General features: G+C 40.7%; 1 protein-coding gene and 1 long non-coding RNA gene across 2 annotated transcripts; both read left to right on the top strand.

The window, feature by feature from the left end:
• The first annotated feature begins 13,967 nt into the window (after nt 1-13,967).
• LOC122005271 (dof zinc finger protein DOF3.1-like) lies at nt 13,968-15,479 on the top strand. The gene is made up of 2 exons (XM_042560247.1): nt 13,968-14,182; nt 14,640-15,479. Exons 1-2 carry the CDS (start codon nt 14,156-14,158, stop codon nt 15,348-15,350), a joined length of 738 nt encoding a protein of 245 aa, XP_042416181.1. The 5' UTR covers nt 13,968-14,155; the 3' UTR covers nt 15,351-15,479.
• A 6,905-nt stretch (nt 15,480-22,384) lies between these two features.
• On the top strand, nt 22,385-23,534 carry LOC122003553. The gene is made up of 3 exons (XR_006117991.1): nt 22,385-22,515; nt 22,631-22,747; nt 23,251-23,534. It is a non-coding gene; the product is annotated as an uncharacterized LOC122003553 (long non-coding RNA).
• The last annotated feature ends 665 nt before the right edge of the window (nt 23,535-24,199 follow it).

The raw sequence follows: 24,199 nt of genomic DNA on the forward strand, positions 1-24,199 counted from the left end.
CTAGCTGAGTGTGAGATTCTATCCCAACTCACTCCTCCTGGAACACCACAGTGGAATGATGTATCCGAAAGGAGGAATCGTACCCAATTAGATATGGTACGATCTATGATGAGTCACACAGATCTTCCGACATTCCTTTGGGGCTATGCTCTAGATACGGCAGCTTTTATACTCAATCGAGTTCCATCCAAGGCCGTGATAAAGACATCATATAGGATATGGAATGGGAGAGATGCCCAGGTGTCTTTCATGAGGATTTGGGGTTGTGAGGCTTACGTTCGACGTCAAGTCTCAGACAAATTGGGACCCAAATCTGACAAGTGCTACTTTATTGGATATCCCAAGGAAACTAAGGGATATTACTTCTACATTCCCAGTCAGCACAAGGTAGTTGTGGCAAAGACTGGGGTCTTTTTAGAAAGGGATTTTGTTTCTATAAAGACTAGTGGGAGTACGTTCGATCTTGAAGAAGTTCAAGATGCGGACCATAGCACTGAGGCCTCGGTGGAAGTTGAACTGGAACCACAAAGAGTTGAGGATGATGTTGTTCCACAAAGAGTTGAGGAACAACAACCAGTTCAAGTAGACATATCTCTTCGCAGGTCTGATAGGGCACGTCGTCAGCCTGAGAGATACTCATTTCTCTTGTCTGACCATGATGACGTTGTACTCATAGAGGATGAGCCTACCACCTATCAGGAAGCTGTGATGAGACTAGATTCTGAGAAATGGCTAGAGGCCATGAGATCCGAAATGGAATCCATGTACACCAACCAAGTATGAACTTTGGTTGATCCACCTGAAGGGGTAAAACCCATAGGGTGTAAGTGTTGATGCAACCTTAGGTCAAGGTTGACCTGGTTGACCCGACTCGAGTTGACCTGACTCGAAGTGTATTTTGATGTTTGACGAGAATAGAAAAGTTGTATCTTGATGTTTGACAAGAATACAAACTTGGGAGATTGTGGGTGCAACCTTTGGTCAAGGTTGACCTGGTTGACCCGACTTGAGTTGACCTAATTCGGGTAAAGTCCAAGTATGGAGACTTGGCACGGAAAAGTCCAAGCAGGGAGCTTGGCACGGGAAAAGTCCAAAGTATGGAAGCTTGGCATGGGAAGTCGGAGAGGGCTCGGCAGCTCGTTCTCCGGACCAGGTCAGAGAGGGCTCGAGAGCTCGTTCTCTGGACCGGACGAAGTCGGAGAGGGCTCGGTAGCTTGTTCTCCAGACTAGGTCAGAGGGGGCTCGGGAGCTCGTTCTCTGGACCGGAGAAAGTCGGAGAGGGCTCGGTAGCTCGTTCTCCGGACTAGGTCGGAGAGGGCTCGGGAGCTCGTTCTCTGGACCGGATGAAGTCGGAGAGGGCTCGGTAGCTTGTTCTCCGGATTAAGTTAGAGAGGGCTTGGTAGCTCGTTCTCTGGACCGAACGTGGAAGTCGGAGAGGGCTCGGTAGCTCGTTCTCCGGACTAGGTCAGAGAGGGCTCAGTAGCTCGTTCTTTAGACCGGGAAGGCTTTAGGGTTTAGGGCTGGGAAGCTCTAAGGCATTGGATCGGTCTGGTGACCGATCCAGTGATACTCTGATTGTCTGGATCAGTCTGGTGACCGATCAGTAACCAAACAGAATGTTTCTGTGGGTTAACTGATCGGTTTGTAGACCGATCAGGAAGCGATGGACTTCAGAGAGCGATAGGAGGGGATCGGTCTGTGGACCGATCCACCTATAGTCTGATCGGTCCACAGACCGATCAGACTTCTAAGCCAACTCTCTGTGAGAGTTGGCTTCGATCAGTCTGGGGACCGATCAGCCTTACTAGGCTGATCGGTCCACAGACCGATCAGGAGTCTCCCAGACCGATCAGGTTGGAGCCTGATCGGTCCAGGCCTAGCCGTTGCGACACAACGGCTAGATTTCTGTGTTGCTCTTTGTCTTCTTCACAGGTGCAGCAGGTGAAGGATATATATCGAGGTCGAGGGCCTCTACAGTAACTCTTCTTCTTGTTCCTCACTCTTGCGATCTGAGCTTTGCTGAGCTCTGTGTTTCTGAGGCTTCGTGTGAGCTTCCCTCGGCTGGTTTGCTGATCAGTTGCTGCTGGCATCGTGAAGTTGTTGCTTCATCGAACTCTAGTCGACAAGAAGGCAAGCAAAGTGTTGTTACATTCATATTCTTCTTGTTTTCTTGCTCTATCTTGTACTCCTTTATTGTTGTTGCAAAAGAGTTTGTGGCGAGGTTTCTCCACCCAGAAGGAGTTGTTGTTAGCCGATTTTCCGGGGTCTCATCCACCGACGGATTGATAGGCTTCGTCCACCTTACGGACACGCCGAGGAGTAGGAGTATCATCTCCGAACCTCGTTACATCATCATGTTTGAGGTTTGATCTTCTCCACTTTCGTTTCTACATTGTATTTCCGCTGCGCTAACCTAAATTGTAGGAAGAAACGATAATTTGAGGTCGGCTATTCACACTCCCCCTCTCTAGCCGCATCCGAAGGTCCTAACAAGTGGTATCAGAGCTAGGTTGCTCTTCTTCGGATTAACACTTAGGGGAGCACAAGCTAGAGAATGGATCTACTTGGAGAAAACATCACGATTTCACCCTTCTACGATCGCGATGACTTCGCGTATTGGAAGGTAAGAATGAAGTATTTTTCTTATGACTAACCTAGTGAATTGGAATTGTGTACGAGTAGGTTTTACTCCTCCGGTGGATAAAAAGGGAGAACCTCTCGAGAAGAAGAAGTGGACGAAGAAACAAATCCACCAATCCACAATCAACGACGAGGTAACGAAAATCCTTGAATTTTCATTACCTAATGATATCTTGTGTAAGATAGGTGGATACAACGATGCCAATGAGTTGTGGAACAACTTGGCTAAGTTCCATGAGGAGAGCTCCAATTCAAGTCATGAAGAGGAGTTAAGTGAGCCAAGTAGCTCACATCATGGAGGTATGGAATTAGAAGTTGAGGGCTACTCAACATCTAAGGAAGAAGAGGAGGAGAGTTCTTCATCAAGATTGGTGCAAGAAGAAGCCTCTGTAGGACCGTTGGGCCTGCTAGAAGGGGGGTTGAATAGCCTATAAAAAAATAAACAGAAAAGCAACCCTTCTTGAACTCTTAAAGCAACACTTGTATAAAATTAGCTAAGCAGAAATACAAGGAAGAAACGAGGCACCGTGTTTGACTTGGTTACAACCGGGGAGGTTGTTAATTCAAGGAAAGTGATCGCACTAAAAACTGCTTCGGGCAGAGAAGCCTCTTACACAGGTGAAAGCACAAAAACAGAAGCTAAACTAGAACGATGAGCGCACAAGTGTTTGGAATGCTAATTACTGAGTTGATTTGAAGCTTCTGGACCAAGGCTATATTTATAGCCTTGGTCGGGGTGCCTGGAAGGGTTCCGGGCGCCCTGGGGGGATAAAACTTTATCCCCCAACGTCCAGAACGCGAAAGATGCGTTCTGGTCAAACTTCACGTTCCGGGCGCCCCGGGCTGCTCCGGGCGCCCCGGAGCAAAAAGTCAACTCTGGTTGACTTTTGCGTCCGGGACCTCTGCTCCGTTTCAGTCCCGCCTCGGTCCAGGTCTTCTCCTCCGGATCCGCTCGCTTGGGTGATCTCTGCCATCCGGAATAGGGCTCACCCGAACCCAACTTTCGGTCTTCTCGAGCGTGCTTCCCTTCGGCTTCTCGTCCCTCGGAATTGCCGCATGTTTCCTTCTCGTCCGCCAGCGTACTCATCCGCAGTCGTCGACCTTCTCGCCAGCTGCGTCTCTTGCTCCCCGAGCAATCTTCCGCTCCGGCTTTCGTCCCTCGGAACCACCGCGCGCTTCCTTCTCGTCTGCCGGTGTACTCTTCCGCAGCGCCTCGTCCCTCGGACGCACAGCGTGCCGTCCTTCTCGCTAGCTGCGTCTTCCGCTCGAGTACCTGTGCTCCTAAGCTCCTGCATACTTAGACACAAGGTTAAATACACACAGGATCTAACTTAACTTGTTGATCACACCAAAACAACCTTGGGGTTCCAACAGCCTCTACCTCCGGAAGGGATGAAGAAGAGAGCGTATATCCATCCTCAACCCTAGGTAACTCAAGCAACTTAATTTCAAATAAATTACATATAATGTGCTTTGAGTGTAGGGAATATGGGCATTACAAGAGTAAATGTCCAAAGAGGATTAGGAAGACTCCACCGGCGTCAAAGGTCAAGGAAGCCGGAGTCCCGATACGCAAGGGCAAGGAGCACGTGGTGTGCTTCCAATGCAGGCAAAGGGGACATTATAGGAGCCAATGTCCGAGGGGGAGGCAACCTCACAAGGACAAGAGACCAAGCACATCTATAGGGGGAGCTAAGGCAAACCCTAAGTACCCTTTAAGGCACATTATTGCAATTCTAATAAGAAACATGCTAGTAGTTTTATTGCAATTGACAATGATGATAAGCATGATAACCATAGAAACCGATACATGTGCTTAGGTGCCAAACATGTTAGTCTAGGTAAAGATAATACTAGAAATGCCAACCCTAGAATTAACTCATCTAAGGTTAAGGAAAACCTAGATAGGAATCCCAAAACAACTAGACATATGCCTAGAAATACCTTAAAGAAAAATGACAAATTAAAACTTGAGGTATTAGAGAAGGAAAATCAAGTCTTGAGGTCAAGACTTGACACCTTAGAAAAGACTCTTAAGAATTTGGAGAAGTCAACTCTAGGGTCTAAGGGTCAAAAGCAAAAGCCCAAGGACATGAGAGGTTTGAGTCACAAACCTAAGTCTCAAGTGGTCAAGCCCACTTACCATAATGTTCCATTCGATTATGGAACAAGACCTAGGGCTAGGAAGACCATCACCAAGGTCACAAGGGGAGTCACCCTTAGAGTTGATCTTGATGAGTCCCAAATGACCAAGGCTTTAAAGCCTAGGAGGGTCATTAGGAGGGTTGCTAGGGAAGTCATCCCTAGTGAATATTTAGTGAACCCAATGAGCTCAAATAGGTTTTGGGTTCCTAGGAGCGTGATTTCATCACGCTAGATGGTTTAGGGTGTGCCCACCTTATTTGGATAGGTAGTTAACCTAATCATGGCAAAATGTGGCATTTTAGGAAGTTTCAAGGTATAACCAAGCCTTGAAAATGAAATTAAAAATTATTCCTAAGGTGATTAGGATGTGCCAACCACATTTGAGGAGTTTTCTAGGATCAATCTAATTGGCACATAGTGATCTAAAAATCTTTAGTATATGATTTTAGGTCTATTACACTTAGGAATATAGAATTTGTGGCAAAATGATCAAAATTATCAAAAATGGCAACTAAGGCTAGAATTAGGTATTTTCTATACCTTTATATGTTATTTGCCATATATTGTTTGCCATATGCCATGTCATGACATCATATTTATTTTATTATCATTTGAAATGTCATGATAATGCTTAGGTTATTTATATGTCATGCCTTATTTAAGTTTCATACTTTATAACATGACATCATGACATTGGCACATGTTTTCACTTATGATATTATTTTATGCCATGTCATCATCTCTTGCATTTATGATCAATTAATTTGATTTAAGGATAAAAACACAATTTGATATGGAGATCAAATTGTTGTTTAGAAAATGCATGAGAACTTAGCTTAAGATGACCTAAACCCATATCTCACATCAAAATTGACTTGGATGTGTTTGATACACCTTAGATGTGTGTGAGATATTAGGATTATGAGTTAGGATCAAGGTGCATAGCTCTTGTACCTAGATGAGCCTAATTCTAAATTGAGGATCATAGGGAAAACTTGTGTACAAATCATGTACATTTAGCCCTAAGATTGTGGTCCTAAATTGAATGATTTAAAATCATTTCAAAATTAATTTGAAAAACCTTGATGAAGCTTTTCTAGTGATAGCATTCATCATTGAGCAAGTTGATACAAAGATGGATTAACCTTGAACTATTTCAAAGTCTTTCGAACTTTGTATCAAGATTTAAAAATGGAAGTTATTTTCATAGAAAACTATTTTTCCATGATAATATATGTTATGAGGAATGTATCCTCAAAATTTTATAATTTTTGGAATTTTCTGTGAATTTTTAGGGGTTTCTGAATTTCGGGAGAAAAATCAGAAATCCCTATCAGAGCTTTGTGGACCGATCAGAGGGGATGCTGATCGGTCCAGGGAGGTCTGGATCGGTCACTGGACCGATCCAGGGAAGTGTGGATCGGTCTGGTGACCGATCCAATAAAGGGCTGAGCATGCCAAACTGATTGTCTGAAATTTCAGCTGGAAGTTGGTATTTTAGATTTCTAAAGGATTGAAACTCTCCAAGACATTGTTGGTGCAATGGTCAAGGGGGAGTTTTACCTATTGGTCAAGCAGAAGTTGACTTTTAGGGGGAGTTTTTACTCGTCAAGATGAGTGATATGGGATGGTCACTATGTTGATTGTTGTATTTAGTATCAAGGGGGAAATTAAGGGTTTCAATGAAAGGTATGAGACTTTCATTAGGAAGAAACTCTTGACCTTGATTCACTCTTTTTGATGTGTGTCAAAAAGGGGGAGAATGTTTAGAAAATGTTCAAGGAAGAACATTGGAGTTTGGGGAGAATGTTCAAGGAAGAACATTGGAGAACTATTGGAAAACCTAAGTTAGGTTATCGGGTTAACCTAAATTGATTATGGTTTTTGTCAAGCATCAAAAAGGGGGAGATTGTTGATGCAACCTTAGGTCAAGGTTGACCTGGTTGACCCGACTCGAGTTGACCTGACTCGAGGTGTATTTTGATTTTTGACGAGAATAGAAAAGTTGTATCTTGATGTTTGACAAGAATACAAACTTGGGAGATTGTGGGTGCAACCTTTGGTCAAGGTTGACCTGGTTGACCCGACTTGAGTTGACCTGATTTGGGTAAAGTCCAAGTATGGAGACTTGGCACGGAAAAGTCCAAGCAGGGAGCTTGGCAAGGGAAAAGTCCAAGGATGGAGACTTGGCACGGAAAAGTCCAAGCAGGGAGCTTGGCACGGGAAAAGTCCAAAGTATGGAAACTTGGCATGGGAAGTCGGAGAGGGCTCGACAGCTCGTTCTCCGGACCAGGTCAGAGAGGGCTCGGAAGCTCGTTCTCTGGACCGGACGAAGTCGGAGAGGGCTCGGTAGCTCGTTCTCCGGACTAGGTCAGAGAGGGCTCGGGAGCTCGTTCTCTGGACCGGAGGAAGTCGGAGAGGGCTCGGTAGCTCGTTCTCCGGACTATGTCGGAGAGGGCTCGGGAGCTCGTTCTCTGGACCGAATGAAGTCGGAGAGGGCTCGGTAGCTCGTTCTCCGGACTAAGTCAGAGAGGGCTCGATAGGTCGTTCTCCGGACTAGGTCAGAGAGGGCTCGGTAGCTAGTTCTCTAGACCGGGAAGGCTTTAGGGTTTAGGGCTGGGAAGCTCTAAGGCATTGGATCGGTCTGGTGACCGATCTAGTGATACTCTGATTATCTGGATCGGTCTGGTGACCGATCAGTAACCAAACAGAATGTTTCTGTGGGTTAACTGATCGGTCTGTAGACCGATCAGGAAGCGATGGACTTCAGAGAGCGATAGGAGGGGATCGGTCTGTGGACCGATCCACCTATAGTCTGATCGGTCCACAGACCGATCAGACTTCGAAGCCAACTCTCTGTGAGAGTTGGCTTCAATCAGTCTGGGGACTGATCAGCCTAGGGCTTGATCGGTCCACAAACCGATCAGGAGTCTCCCAGACCGATCAGGTTGGAGCCTGATCGGTCCAGGCCTAGCCGTTGCGACACAACGGCTAGATTTCTGTGTTGCTCTTTGTCTTCTTCACAGGTGCAGCAGGTGCAGGATATATATCGAGGTCGAGGGCCTCTACAGTAACTCTTCTTCTTGTTCCTCACTCTTGCGATCTGAGCTTTACTGAGCTCTGTGTTTCTGAGGCTTCGTGTGAGCTTCCCTCGGCTGGTTTCCTGATCAGTTGCTGCTGGCATTGTGAAGTTGTTGCTTCATCGAACTCCAGTCGATAAGAAGGCAAGCAAAGTGTTGTTACATTCATATTCTTCTTGTTTTCTTGCTCTATCTTGTACTCCTTTATTGCTGTTGCAAAAGAGTTTGTGGCGAGGTTTCTCCATCCAGAAGGAGTTGTTGTTAGCCGGTTTTCCGGGGTCTCATCCACCGACGGATTGATAGGCTTCGTCCACCTTACGGACACGCCGAGGAGTAGGAGTATCATCTCCGAACCTCGTTACATCATCGTGTTTGAGGTTTGATCTTCTCCACTTTCGTTTGTACATTGTATTTCCACTGCGCTAACCTATTGTAGGAAGAAACGATAATTTGAGGTCGGCTATTCACACCCCCCCTCTCTAGCCGCATCCGAAGGTCATGATGACATTGTACTCATAGAGGATGAGCCTACCACCTATCAGGAAGTTGCGATGAGACTAGATTCCGAGAAATGGCTAGAGGCCATGAGATCCGAAATGGAATCCATGTACACCAACCAAGTATGGACTTTGGTTGATCCACCTGAAGGGGTAAAACCCATAGGGTGTAAGTGGGTCTTTAAGAGAAAGACTGACATGGATGGACTTATCTATAAGGGTCGCTTGGTAGCTAAAGGTTTCAAGCAGATTCATGGTATTGACTATGATGAAACCTTTTCTCCAGTAACGATGTTTAAGTCCATTCGGATCATGCTTGCTATTGCAGCATATCATGACTATGAGATATGACAGAAGGATGTCAAAACCACGTTTCTGAATGGAAACCTGCTCGAGGATGTGCACATGACACAACCTGAGGGTTTTGTAGATCCACAGCATACTAGCAGAGTATGCAAGCTGCATATGTCCATTTATGGACTAAAGCAAGTTTCTCAGAGCTGGAATCTTCGATTCGATGATGCAATCAAACAGTTTAGTTTCATCAAGAATGAAGATGAACCTTGTGTCTACAAGAAGGTTGTAGGGGACATAGTTGTCTTCCTCATATTATATGTGGATGACATACTACTCATTGGGAAAGACATCCCTTTGCTTCAGTCTGTCAAGACCTGGCTAGGGAGTTGTTTCTCAATGAAGGACTTAGGTGAAGCATCTCGCATTCTTGACATACAGATCTATAGAGATAGATCTAAGAGATTGCTTGGCCTAAGTCAGAGTACATATATTGACAAGGTACTCCTTCGGTTTACCATGCAGAACTCCAAGAAGGGATTTCTGCCGATGTCACATGGCGTGAGTCTTTCGAAGACTCAAGGTCCCTCTTCTAGAGAGGAGAGAGACCGCATGGATCAGATCCCTTATGTCTCAGCCATAGGATCTATCATGTACGCCATGCTATGTACTCAACCTGATGTCTCGTATTCTTTGAGCATGACGAGCAGATACCAGTCAGATCCAGGTGAAAGTCACTGGATAGCGGTCAAGAATATTCTTAAGTACTTAAGAAGGACTAAAGAATATTTCTTGATATATGGAGGCAATGATGAGCTAGCTGTAAAGGGTTATAGTGATGCTAGCTTTCAGACCGACCAGGATGATTATCGATCGCAGTCAGGGTTTGTGTTTTGCATTAATGGTGGTGCTGTGAGCTGGAAGAGTTTGAAGCAGGACACAGTAGCTGATTCTACGACAGAGGCCAAGTACATTGCTACATCAGAGGCAGCAAAGGAGGCAGTTTGGATCCGCAAGTTCATCACTGAACTTGGGGTGGTTCCTAGTATCGCTGACCCTATTGAGCTCTATTGTGACAACAATGGAGCTATAGCACAGGCTAAGAAACCTCGCTCACACCAGCGGACCAAACGCATACTACGGCGCTTCCATCTCATTCGAGAGATTATCGAGAGAGGAGATGTGAAGATTTGTAGAGTACCCACAGAGGCTAACATCGCAGATCCCTTGACCAAGGCTTTGGCACAGAGAAAGCATGATGGTCACACTAGGTCATTGGGGCTTAGAGCCTACACTAATTGGCACTAGTGCTAGTGGGAGATTGTTAGTTAGAGCCCTAGAGCCAATCATTTGATGATTGTATTATGGACTTGTTGTATTATATTCTTATATAAATAAAAGCATTTGTTTTGGTTATTATACTTACTTGAATTGGTGCCAAATAAACTAAGTATAATAGCGTCCTTGAGTAGAGGGTTCTTACCTATATCAATCGGTTAGTTGAACCGATAGTGAGATGATATAGGGAACACTACTCTTAATCATTCCTAGTCAAGTATTAACATTCAGGGATAATGTTAATGCGATGAGACTAGCATGTAGGTCAACTCGATGACTTGATCTCACAAGTCATGGATATGGAGATATCAAGTTGACACATGGGTATGCATTGGAGAATGTATACTGAATGACTCGCCATGAGAAAGTATCATGGATCGTTATATGAGTGTCATATACTTTCTCATGTGGCTATTAGTATGACTATTAGTCCTTAGACCTGAAGTCACCATGGTTCCCTACATAAGGAGTTATGTACTTTGGTTTCGTCAAACATCACCCGTAACTGGGTGGACTATAAAGGCGATTACTGGGTATGTAACAAATTATGCGGAGGGATGTGAGTGATGTAGATGGGATCTATCCCTCCCATATGACGGGAGTGACATAGATATTCTTGATAGAGTGAGACCACGAAGTGCATGACCATGCCCAAATGAGTCAATATGAGATATTGAGCTCATTTGATTTAGTGAGTCTACTTGGAGTTCAAGATTTAGATTGATTAGAGGATGACACGGTCTATGCCTCACATTGATCAATCTAGATGTCTAGGATAGAAGGACACTTGTCATATATTGTGAGGAGTCACAATTAGTAGTCACAAGGTGATGTTGGATCTCAACATTCTTGTAACTTGGGTAGTAATGATGTGTTGCTAGATACCGCTCATTACTTATGCTCCTAAATGGGTTTAGGGGCATTGCCAACGTTACAAGAACCTATAGGGTCACACACTAAGGACAATTAGATGGAGATTAGGTTCATATGATGAAGCAAGAGGATTAGATTCATGTGATGAATCAAATTGGATTAAGAGTAATCCTAATTGGGCTAATTGAGTTGGACTCAAATTGATTCATGTGTTCAATGAGACTAATTTAGATTATGACTCATTGAATCAATTTAATTAAATGAATTAGATTCATTATATTAAATTGGCTTGAATTAAATGGTTGGATTAGATCAACCATGAGAGAGATTAAGTCAAGTTTGACTTGACCTGAGAGGAAGAGGAAGAGTCAAGTTTGACTTGACTATTTGCCACCTCACTTGTGAGTTGACATTAAGTGTCCAATGATGATGTGCCATATCATCATGTTTAGCACATGTGTGTGCCACCTAATGGAGGTTACAAATTCCCGTTCAATTTAATGTGGCCGGCCACATTAAATGAGAAGGAGTTATACATGTGTGGCCGGCCACTTTGTGAATGAATGAAATTCATTTTTCATTCAAGGCATTATTCCATCATCTTCCTCCTTGCTCTCATTCTCTTCTACCTCTCCTCTCCATTGCCGAGACCTTCTTGGAGTGCTAGCACACTCTAAGGTTCTTCCTCCATCGATTTGTTCGTGTGGATACTTCTAGAGGGTTGTCTACTTTGACAACCTTGAGATCCGACACCTTGGACGAGCGAGATTTGCGAAAGGCGCGCATCTAGGGTAAAAACTTGTACTCTAATGTAGATCTAGAGTTTGTAAACTCGTACTCGTAGGTTTTTCGAAATTTTATTCTTCGCACGGATCCGGTGGCGGGGGTTTCGGGATTTCCGCGACGCGAAAAAGCGGTTTTCGTGGCCCGAAAGACCCAACAGCGCCGATGACGGAGACGATGAAGAGGAGCGTGAAAGAGAGGCCGTGGAAGGCAAGGAGGAGGCAGGAGAGTTGGAAGACGACGCGCTTGGCGGCGTCCATGGGAGCCTTGAGGACTGCAGCGCGGCGACTCTGGCGGTCCTCCTCTATCTACCAGAGCTTGAAGAGGAGGAGATAGGCAGAGCTCTCTGCGATCTAGTTTGAAGGATGATATTACAACGCTAATTACTAGATAAATCATAAAATACAAGTAGAGGGATATAAAAGTAATTTCAATGAGAATAAAAGGGAGGTGTGGTTTCAGAGGAGGTAGGAGAAGCACTTTACAAATTTTAAACAATCAAATAAGCTTAAATTAAATTGAGAGTTTAATAACATCTAAATGAATCAAACTTTGTTAAAGTATAACCTCATATAAAAATAAGTTAAGTCAAATTTAAACAATCATTATAATGACTTAATTTATTTTAGACTAAATTTATTTTAGACTAGATTTGACTTGACTTCGATTATCTTATTAAAGTTTGAATACATTTGACTTGACTTAATTTATTTACCCTCCTAAAGAACAGAAAGAAAATCTTTAAAGATCTAATTACTTGGTTTCAAAATATAAGGGTTCTTTTTTTCCTACTTAGAGAAGGTAAAAGGTCAAATATAATATCCAAATTATATAGACAAAATAAAAATAAATAACTAAATGAGAGTAAAAAAAATATATAAGTTATCACATTGAAATAAAGTATATTTTTGGAATATAAAAAAAATATATGATGAGATGTTCTTGAATGAGGTCTTTAGCCCTATCTTACAAATGGGCCTGAAATTAGCCCATTAAGTTCATGACTCAAAAGTACGGGCCGTGAATTTCTTTGAAATAGATGAATAAAGTGTAGGTCAAATGTTTTTTTTAAATATTTATATCCAATCTCATTTATTTTATTTTTTTCCTCGGGCTTCGATTTTTCTATCTTCTTCTCTCAAAATTCTATGATCTTTTGATTCTTTTCGAAATAATATTTTTATTATTTTTGTGCCTAAATCACACTGAGTCGAAGGCGGATATTGATTGATCATGACTTCCACACTCTAGTTCACGTTCCATGCATGCCGAAGCATCACTTAACAGACTACGCTTCAAAATCGTATATTTATCCTCAAACAGATCACAAGATCCTTGCCGTTTTTCCGGATTTTGAGCAAAAGGACCTCGTGGCTAAATTCTGGTCAATAACATATTTCAGCGATAGGGATTTTCTATGCTTATTTTTGAACAAGAATTTTTTCGATTTTGATGTAAAGTTTGCCGTGCACGATGATAACGCTGCGGTATCCGCCGAACATGGTGGGTCTCATCATATGCCTTGGGATGACGTCAGGCCTTCGTTCTCACGTGTCCCGTCCGCCGTGTTTTTTCTTCTTTGGCGGATGCGAGGAAAACGAGCGGAAGCTGACAGCGCCGCGCCCGCCGCTCTCAATCCGAGTCGGAGGCGGCGTATCGCCTTCGCCGTCAAGTCGCGTAGGCATCTACACATCGGTATCGCATTCTTCCGAGTGCTGGGCCCCGGTACGCCGACCATACAGCGTGGCCGCCACCGCCACGGGCCCACCCTCCACCGCCCCTGCTCCACCTTCTGATTCCTTCCTTCCTTCCTCAAGAGAGAGAAATGGTGAGGACCACTGGAACTTGACCGGACGGTCAGATCCGGTTCGGATAAATCGGGCAGTTTTCACGCAAGGAATCGAGGAATGCTTTAGAATTCGCGTTCGGTTTTTCCCTGTAACGCCGCAGGAGCCGGACGCACTCACTCCCGGCGGGACCGGTCTCCTGGCGTCGTTATGATTCGTGCTTCACGCCAAACGCCGGTGGCCCCCACCTCCATCATGTTAGTGCTGGTAAGTGGCGGAAGTGTGAAAAGCTCCGCACGACTCAGTCTCATTATTGTCACAACCAATTCGATGTGATTCAAAATGTTTTGGAAATCTAAAAAAAGAAAGCCTCAATTCTTGACTGGACTCAGTCCAACCGAAAAAAAAAAGTTCATAAAATATCGAGTTTAAATATATTATTTGCGAGGATTAAATTAGGAAAAGCACGGCTCAACGAAAGCGAAATGAAATTAGTGCATTAATATATGCAACGACGAGTCGCTGATGCCCCTTTTCAGATCGCAAGTTGCAAGCCACATCATTTCGTACAGAGTCCGAATCAATCCTTCTCTCCTTTCTATCTTTCTCTTTATTTATTAATGAGTTGAGTGTTGAGGGAAGAAGAACTCTGCTACTGTTTTCTTTGTGCCTTATAATTATTTCACTAGTTCTTTTTAGATCTTCAACCTCTGCATGCATGGAGACTTCTAACGCTTACTACCAGGTACGCCAATCGTTCACTTTTCTAAGTTCTTAAGGTTTCTCAAATATCTTACACTGGTCTGGACTCGAATATACAAGCATGCTTCCTGCAATATCACATGTAGTTAGTTAGTTTGTGACGAATTTGATGAACCAACATGAGATTTTTTTTTTATTCTACAACTATAATATTTCTTCTGTTCTTGTATTTTCAGAAGTAGATGAACAATATCAGTTTTCTTCTTTATATCCATTTTAAGTTTTCCTTTTTGGGAAAAGAAACTCCATGTCCATCTAAGTTTTCAAAGTTCTGGTGCAAATGGTGTCATGTCGGTAAGAACTTTAAGATCATGAATTATAGAAGAAAAAAAACTGCTCCTTCCTTTTGATCAGCCTTAACAATGTAAGAGCAATGATCTAGCTCTAAAACTACGTACAAATTAAAATCATCCTAAATATCATGGTAATTCTCCCCTCAGACAATGGCAGCAGGACATGGAGTCGAGGAAACAGCAGCGAGATGCGCTAAGACCCAACAGCTACAGCAAGCACAAGAGAGAAAACTGAGGCTTTCTCCCACAGAGCAAGCCCTGCAGTGCCCTAGGTGTGCCTCCACCAACACCAAGTTCTGCTACTACAACAACTACAGCCTCTCCCAGCCCAGGCACTTCTGCAAGGGCTGCAGGAGGTACTGGACTCAAGGAGGCTCCCTCAGAAACGTCCCTGTGCGTGGTGGTTGCAGAAAGCACAAGAAACATTCATCTTCTTCTTCTTCATCATCCTCCTCTTCCACTTCCAAGAAGGCATCATCGGAGCAGGATCTCAGTAGCAGCACCACTGCCCTAGTCCCTCCGCCAAACCTGTATTTTGCTGGCCAGCCACCGACCAAGCAGTTGGTGGGCACTAGTGGTTTTCTAGATATGCTAAGGAGTGGGTCGGTGGACAGTGCAGCTGCTGTTGGTGGTGGTGGTGCTGCTGCTGGCCATAGCAGCTTTGGCAGCGTGTACTGTGGTGGGGAGGAGACTGCAGAGTTGTGGTTCGAGAATACTCAAGCTGCAAGCCCTTCCACTATCAACAACTATCTGACATGGCAGGATGCAGCAGGGAGCATATTGTTGGATTGCAGCTGGAGTGGTAATGCAGCTGTTGGCAATTCTTGGCAGGGGTTGATCAATACATCTCTGCTGTGAATTAATCAAGCGAAAAGTTAGCTAAGTTGGCTACGAGTTGCTCTTTCCTCTAGAATATCAAGTTGTGTGTTTTGGAGACTCATACTGTCATATGCATCCTTTGATATTAATTACTACGAGCGTTTGTCAGGTGAACATCCTAGATTAATTCCTAGGAAAAAAGAAACATCAGCTACCTTAGAACATTCTAAAGCATCCATAATATAGGGTATTCTCTCGAATATTTATTATACTCATCTCATTTCTATATCATCATTCAAATATTCTAAATCTTAGAATCAAATAGTCTACCAACCAAATAATTATGAGTCCAACTTGTCAAATATCTCACGGTAAAATATCCTCAATTTCATCAAAAAAAAAAAAATAGATTTTAAAAAATAATAAAAAAATAAATAGATAAATTAATGTGCCCAGTGATCTTGTGCCTAGTGATTTCTAATATCTCTCTAAGTATCCCTCTCTAATGGGGATATTTAAGAGGGAATATTTAGAGAAATATTCCCTCTTAAAATCCCCATGCCTTATGTGAGATTGAAGGATTGAAATGATGAGATATTGAGATGTCCATTATAACATGTACTTCATGATTATTATTTTTTTGAATTTGAAAAAATTCTCATATTTTGATTCATATTGCACTGTTAGGCACCAACTAAGTACCTTCCATTGGAACTTGGAAGGACTTTTTAGAATCCAGCTATATCATCTTGTAAATAGATGTAGGCCTTGCGCTATTAGTCACGCGGTATCTCTTATTAGAGTCGGATGTTCAATGTGTGTTCTCTTGTAGGTGGTCTTTTACATTCAAATAATCTTTAAAGTAGATATTTCCACAGCTGCCCAATTTAGCAGGTCTCCTATGCTACACTGGTTATTCATGTCAAAAGACAATCGAACACATGATGAGTTGTCTATTGATACGGGTGAGACCCTTGAAATTAATTCGACGTTAGAAAAGTGGGTTGATATGGCGGTCAAAATTAAAATTAATAAGGAGTTAATTTTTAGACACTACAATAAATTTGTTAAAAGACAACACTATAAAGATAACGATTTTTGAGAGAACTGTTGTTAATTTGACAAAAGACAACGATTTTTGACAAAACCGTTGTCTTTTAGCTCTAAAGAAAAACAAAAGACAACAGTTTTTGTAAAAACCGTTGTCGTTGAGCGAATTGTTTTATAATCAACAACACATTTTACAACGGTTTCCTAAAACCGTTGTTTTTAAGAGCATTTTTTTAGAGGATTACACATTTTACAACGGTTTTTAAACCGTTGTAAACCTAATTCTTTTGTTCCATTGCCCTGGTTTAATGTCTTCCCCTCTCCGAAATATATTTTGACGCGTGTTTTCCCTCCCCTTAGTCTTCGGGAACCCTAGGCAACTGTGTCTTTCTCCTCTCCTCATCCCGTGATCTCTTCACGTTCCCTCTCCTCACACAATCTCCTCTTCCCGATCTCCTCACACAATCTTCTCCACTCCTCACACGTTTTTGCCTTCCACCCCTTTGCACGAACCCCTCTCCTCAAAACTCCTCTCTGGCTAAACCTCTCTCGCTGAACATCTCCGACGAACCCCTCTCCTTGAACCTCTCCTTCTAACTCCTCTCAGACTAACCCTCTTCCGCTGAACATCTGAACAAGCCGCCTTCGTTCCCTTTTCAAATGGGGTGAATCCACAATTACACTGATATAACTCAGGTATGGCTGGAAAAACTCTTTCATCTTTTTAGAAGGGTTTATAGTATTTTTTTCATCTTCTTAGAAGGGTTTAGAAAAAGACCATTGTGATGCATTGTTATATGGAGTTTGTAAACAACATACCAAAAAGGTTTTTTTTCCCTACTTTGGTAAAGTATATCATAGTGGTTGTTTCACTTATGTGAATTGAACAAATTATCTTGATACCAATCAATGGAGATGGACCTTGTAAAGTCTCCATGAATGTCTTCAGAATTTTATAGGCAAGTCTGCATTTTTAGTTTCAGGGGCAGATCAGGAACTCATGTGAGTCCCTTGATTTGGTTAGCTGTGGACCATGTGCAGCAACTAAAACAGGGAGACATCTAGTACCTGTAGTGATAATGGAAATTAAAAGCTAAAAGACACAATTTGGAAATCAAAATATATCAGAAACATCATGCTACCAGGAGCAATATTTGAACACAAGTTATTTTTTTTAAAACAAGAGAAGCTCAACTAAAAAGGAGATGAGGAAAACGAATATACTAGCGATGCATTTAAACACGCTACTTCTGGTTTTAAATTTCCCAATTTAAAACAAGAGCTTGCACTACTTCTTGTTCAAGTTTTCCTTAGGTAAGAAGTTGTCCGACAATTAATAAGAAATCACAATACGTTTGATATGATGCCAATAAAGAAGGAAAACATGGTTCCATATAACTTGTCAATCCATACAAGCATGATCTGCAACTAGAAGTTTTTTTTGCTAAATCATGTTATCCTGGTCTCTTCTTTACAATTCTTCTAGCCATGTCTCTCTTCAAAGTATACTTCTCTTATCTCTACTACACGCTTAATGTTTAAAATAATTGATTCATAGTTGTCACATTTAATATTAATTTAGCTGTATTTACCTTAATAATTAAATGAAATTTAATATATATATTCCAGCATAATTCACTAGATTAATTTTGTGTTGTTTGTAGCATTGCTAATTTAATGTTATTCTTACAATTGTTTTGAAGGATTTGACTCATTATTAGCTGCTTAGTTGTATGAGTAATGGATAAAGATTGGATGTCAAAGAATAGGCTATCACATGAATATGAGGTTGGGGTAGAGTCTTTCTTGCACTTTGCAACACAAAACGCTATAGATCCGAATGCAATACCTTGCCCATGTGCAAGATGTGGTAATCTAAAGACGAAAGATGTTGACACTATAAGAGCACATTTGTGTTGTAATGGTATGGATTTAACATATCATACATGGATTTGGCATGGGGAAAAATCTAAGATCAGGAACTCAATGAATGATCGAGTAGGCCAAGATGAACACAAATCTTTTGCCGAGGAACCTATTGATATGGTACATGCTGCATATGATAGTTATGCTGAGAATCCAAAACAATTCCATAAGCTACTTGAAGATGCTGAGAAACCTTTATATCCAGGATGTACTAAATTTACAAAGTTATCTTCACTGGTCAAATTATATAACTTGAAGGCAAAATATAGTTGGAGTGATAAAAGTTTCACTGACATACTTAGTTTGATCAGGAAAATGCTTCCAGATAACAATGAATTACCTTTATCTTTGTATGATGCAAAGAAAAGCTTATATGCATTAGGGATGAATTACGTGAAAATTCATGCTTGCCCTAATGATTGTATCTTATACTGAAAGGAGTATGAGGATTTTACCAGTTGCCCTATTTGCGGGATGTCACGGTGGAAGTTGGGAAAAAAACATACAATAAATGAAGGAGTTCCAGCAAAAGTCCTTTGGTACTTCCCACCTATTCCAAGATTTCAAAGATGGTTTAAGAACAAGGAGATATCTAAGGAGTTAACTTGGCATGCTGATAAAAGAATTCGTGATGGATACTTGCGTCATCCGGCTGATTCACCCTCTTGGAAATTGGTGGATCACAACTGGCCTGATTTTGCTTCTGAGCCAAGAAATCTAAGATTGGCCATATCAGCAGATGAGATTAATCCCCATAGTACGATGAGTTCTGCATATAGTTGTTGGCCAATTGTTATGATCACTTACAACTTTCCTCCAATGTTATGTATGAAGAGAAAATTTATGATGCTCACTATGATGATTTCTGGTCCCAAACAACCGGGGAATGATATTGATGTCTACTTAGCACCTTTAATTGATGACCTAAAATGCTTATGGGATATAGGTGTTGATACATATGATGCATATCGAGAGGAAAATTTCTTGCTTAGAGCTGTTTTACTATGGACAATCAATGATTTTCCTACATATGGGAACATGTCAGGTTGTGTTGTGAAAGGATATCATGCATGCCCAATATGCGGTGAATAAACATATTCAATAAGGTTAAAGCATAGTAAAAAAATGTCATATACTGACCATAGAAGGTTTCTTCCTAGAAGTCATCCTTATCGAAGACAAAAGAAAGCATTTAACGGGAATCAAGAGTTTAACCTTGCACCAAAACCATTAACTGGCCATGAAGTATTAAAAAGAGTTGAAAGTATTAATTATTGTTTGGGAAAAATGAGTGGGAAGCTTCAGTTAAAGGATGTTGATGAAAAATCATGCTGGAAAAAGAAATCTATATTCTTTGAACTTGAGTATTGGAAACATCTACATATTCGACATGTTCTTGATGTGATGCACATTGAAAAAAATGTTTGTGAAAGTCTCATTGGTACGTTACTTGACATTCCAGGAAAAACAAAGGATGGAGTAGCAGCAAGACTAGACCTTATGGAGATGAATGTGAGAACTGATTTGACACCAAAGATGTGGGAGAATAAAACATATTTGCCAGCAGCGTGTTTTACACTAAGTAAGGCTGAGAAATTTTTTTTTTGCAATTCTTTGTTAGGAATAAAGGTCCCAACAGGTTACTCATCCAATGTTAAAAACCTTGTGTCGATGAAGGACTTGAAACTTGTTGGCCTTAAGTCACATGACTATCACACTTTGATGCAACAATTGCTTCCAGTGGCTATCCGTGGTGTCTTGCCAAAACATGTTAGAGATACTATCATTCGGTTGTGTGGATTTTTCAATGTGGTATATAATAAAGTGATAGATGTCTCAAAGTTGGATGATTTGCAAAGAGATATTGTGATGCTATTGTGTTTACTTGAAAAATATTTTCCCCCATCTTTTTTTGATATAATGATTCATTTAACTGTCCATCTTGTGCGGGAGGTGAAATTATGTGGACCGGTATGGTATAGGCATATGTACCCATTTGAAAGATTTATGAAGATCTTGAAAGGCTATGTGCGAAATCGCAATCGACCTGAAGGATGTATAGCCAAAAGTTATATTGCTGAAGAGGCTGTGGAATTTTGCTCAGACTACTTGTCTAGTGTGCATACAATTGGGATCCCATCAAGGCATTGAAGAGTACAACTCATAAAGCCTCTATCTGGTTCAGTAATTCACTCCCCTAGTCATGATGAGTTGCATCAAGCACATCGTTATGTATTAGAAAATGATGATGATGTTGATCCTTATATCGAGTAATTTCTCTAACTTATTAATACTTTCTTGAACTTTTCTTATATTCAAATGGTTAACTTATCCCTAATCATTTCATCAGGGAGCACATGACATTTTTGAATGCAAAATTTCCTCATAAGGCTAAGTCCAAAAGATGGCTACAAGATGAGCATAACCGATCATTTATTAACTGGTTACGTGATCGTGTAAGTTTCATAAGTTTTGAAATATAGGTTTTTTCAAAACTAAGTTCAAATTTTATTACATTGTGAAATATAGGTTGCAAATGCAGTTTGCCATTCCACTAGTCAAATATCAGAAAGATTGAAGTGGATAGCGCGCGGACCTAGCAATCAAGTGTTAAAGTATTCTAGTTATTTGATTGATGGGGTTACTTATCATACAAAAGAGCGTGATGATATACGAGTTGTTCAAAACTCCGGAGTAAGCTTAATCGCAAAGACAATGCAAGTTGCTAGTTCAAACGACAAAAATCCAGTTGTGTCAGACATGATTTTTTATGGAGTCATTCAAGAAATATGAGAACTTGATTATCAAAAGTTTCAAGTTCCAATGTTTAAATGTAATTGGGTTGAGAATAATAATGGTATTAAATTTGATGATCTTGGTTTCACGCTGGTAAATCTCAAGAGAATTGGATTCAAATCTGACCCTTTTATATTGACCAGTCAAGCAAAGCAAGTATTTTACATTGAAGATCCTCAAGAGCCTACATGGCATGTTGTACTTGCAACACCTACTAGGGAGAACATTGAATATATAAATGATGATGAGTTGGAAAATGATGTAATCCACTACCAATGTTTTACAAGAGGGTTTCTATCAATGGATGTTGATGGAATAGATGAGAAAGAACCACCATGTAGCCGTGAAGATTGTGATGGGACTTGGGTTATCAATAAATAAGTGATGGAGCATGTTCCTTTTTTTTTTATTATGGTTCTTGTATGAGTAGCATTTTGAATGACATTGATGTATGATGCAAATGGAAAACTACTGTACTTTATTTACCAATGCATTGCATAGTGTAATTTTATGAATGACTAACAAGTTGTCAATGCATAATGCAGGAATTGCATCATTGAAGAACTTAACAAGATTCTGGAATTATATCTCTTCATTGCTTTGTGGAAACTATGACATCTCGTGGAAAAAAGAGTACAAGAAAGGGAATTCAGGTAGACGGAAATATTGTAGGAACCAAAGAAGGTAATATGGCAAATTCTGGAAATTTTGGTACAGTAATGGAATCTCAAGAGACCGAAACAACAAGAACTTCAAGAGGTCGCACTCGTTTGGATAAGCTGGTTAGGCAAAGGGCCCACGGAATTAGAAAGGATATAAAATTCAATAAATTTGGACAGCCAATAGGAGACTTTGCTAGTGAAATGCAAAGTTATATCGGCATTCTCGCTCGGGAAAAGGTTAGGATAAGTTACAAGTCATGGAAGCAAGTTCCAAGTGGCGTTAAGGATTTAATATGGGAATAAGTTAATGTAAGTTAAATTTCTTTTGAAAATTTTAATTACCTTATATATATTTATGATCTATTTAATGTAATGAGTTAATATTTTTTATAGTTGAGTTACAATGTTTACCCCAGATGGAAAAAGGGGTGTTTGAATTCGGTAAATAGTAAGTGGCGGCAATATAAAGCTCTCCTCACTCATAAGTTTATTTTTAGCAAGCTTGCTAAACCGGAAGAGTTGAAAGAACCACCAATTGGGTATGGTATTACACGAGATGATTGGAGTGCGTTTGTAATCAGTCGCATGTCGGACGACTTTAAGGTAAGGATTATAATTTGCTATTTTCAATTGAGTTGATCACAGCTAGTATATATGAGGAATGTTCAATTAACTAGAAAGTAAGTGATGAGCAAAAGAAGAGAAGAAAGCAGAATGTATACCCACATCGGCTTGCCCGTAAAGGTTATGCTCGTTTTGCTGATGAAATAGTAAGTATTTCTGCTTAATTCGGTAAATATGATCTAGAATCTGCCTATATTTTATTCTTACTAAATATATTAATGTGATTTATAAAGTTGTATATATTATACATTTTGATTGTAGGGAGATGAATTATGTGATGATGAAGAGATTAATCGAGCGATTATTTGGAAGAAAGGACGGATGAATAAGAAGGGGCAATTTGAAGGCGATGATTTGAAAATGGCAATAGAAAAGATTGTAAGCAAGCTCATTATGCGTCTTTCCTACTAAATCTATTATGCCTTTATGGTTTTTATTATTCCTCTGTCCTTTATTGTCGCAACAATAATATATTGTTACATTTATGTACACTGCAGCATTCAAGAAAAAAAAATCAAAATCTGCATCCAAATCTGCATCTGCTTCTGCATCAAAATCTGCATTTGCATCAAAATCTGCATCTTCTTCTGCATCTGCATCAAAATCATTTCATCAAAATCTGCATCCGTGATCCAAAATAAGGTGTGGCAGTAGTGTTCTCATGCTGATCATCTGTGCTTTCCCCTTTTCTTTTCAGAAAACTCTACACAATCAGTAAAATTGTATTTGTATGCATACACAACCAGTTAAATAATTAGCAAATCATCATTGGAAATTTTAAAACAAATGTATATCCATATTAGTGTTAGTACTTAATAGGGAGTTATTTACCAGTAATTAATTTTGTACCAGTAATTATTTTGTTTTCTTTTGCATGACAGGATGATTATGTGCAACAAAAACGGGAGGGTAAGTTGCACTTAGAAGAGGCAAACACGGATATCCTTTCAAAAGCACTTTCATCTGAGGAGCATTCTGGGCGTGTGAGGGGTGTTGGAGGCCATGTCACTCCAACATTCTATTTTAATGTTGGCAGCATAGTGCAGAAACACCTTGTTGATGAGCAGTTTATCCTTCAACAAAAAGAGTTGATGGAGGCAAAGATATTAATCTCACAACAAAATGCACGCATATCAAATCAAGATGAACGCATACAGAAACTTGAAGCAATGTTTAGAAAGGGTGCATGCGACTTAGATACGGATGAAAAAGGTAGTTGCTTAGTAAAGTTGCATCCCATGAGTGACGAAAATATCAAAATTGAAAAGTGTGTTCCAAATATTGAAACTTTGGATGATGATGACATGCAAATTTTGAACAATGATGATTTCTTCCAGGTATATATTTAGTTGTCATTATATTACTTAGTATTATTGAAACTATGAGTTTCATCAATTTATAACATGATTACTTATCTTCTAGGGTAAACCGGTTGCATTAACATTGGGTTCTAAGAGCAATATTGTTGCCTATGGTACAATTGTTCATGTCAATGCGGTTGGTAAATTACTTCATGGTGTTCCATTACCCATTAATTGTATGCGTGTCTCCATTGATAAGGTTGTGGATGAATTAGCACAATTGCCATGTCCAATTCCAAATCAATGTGATACAATTGGTGATGCTATTGGAACACATGTGGGATGGCCAACTAACTTGGTAGTTATGCAAGATGGGGTAAATGTCATATTATATTTATAGTTAAATTGTCCAACAAAGATTAGTGTTGCACCTAACATGTGTACATTTGTAATTTTTAGAATCCTCAAAGGAAAAGAAGTGTTGTCCAAAGAAATAACCCAATTATTTCATCAAGTGTGCCAAGGTCAT

Source organism: Zingiber officinale, chromosome 7B, assembly GCF_018446385.1.
Source record: "Zingiber officinale cultivar Zhangliang chromosome 7B, Zo_v1.1, whole genome shotgun sequence".
Lineage (NCBI taxonomy): Eukaryota > Viridiplantae > Streptophyta > Magnoliopsida > Zingiberales > Zingiberaceae > Zingiber > Zingiber officinale.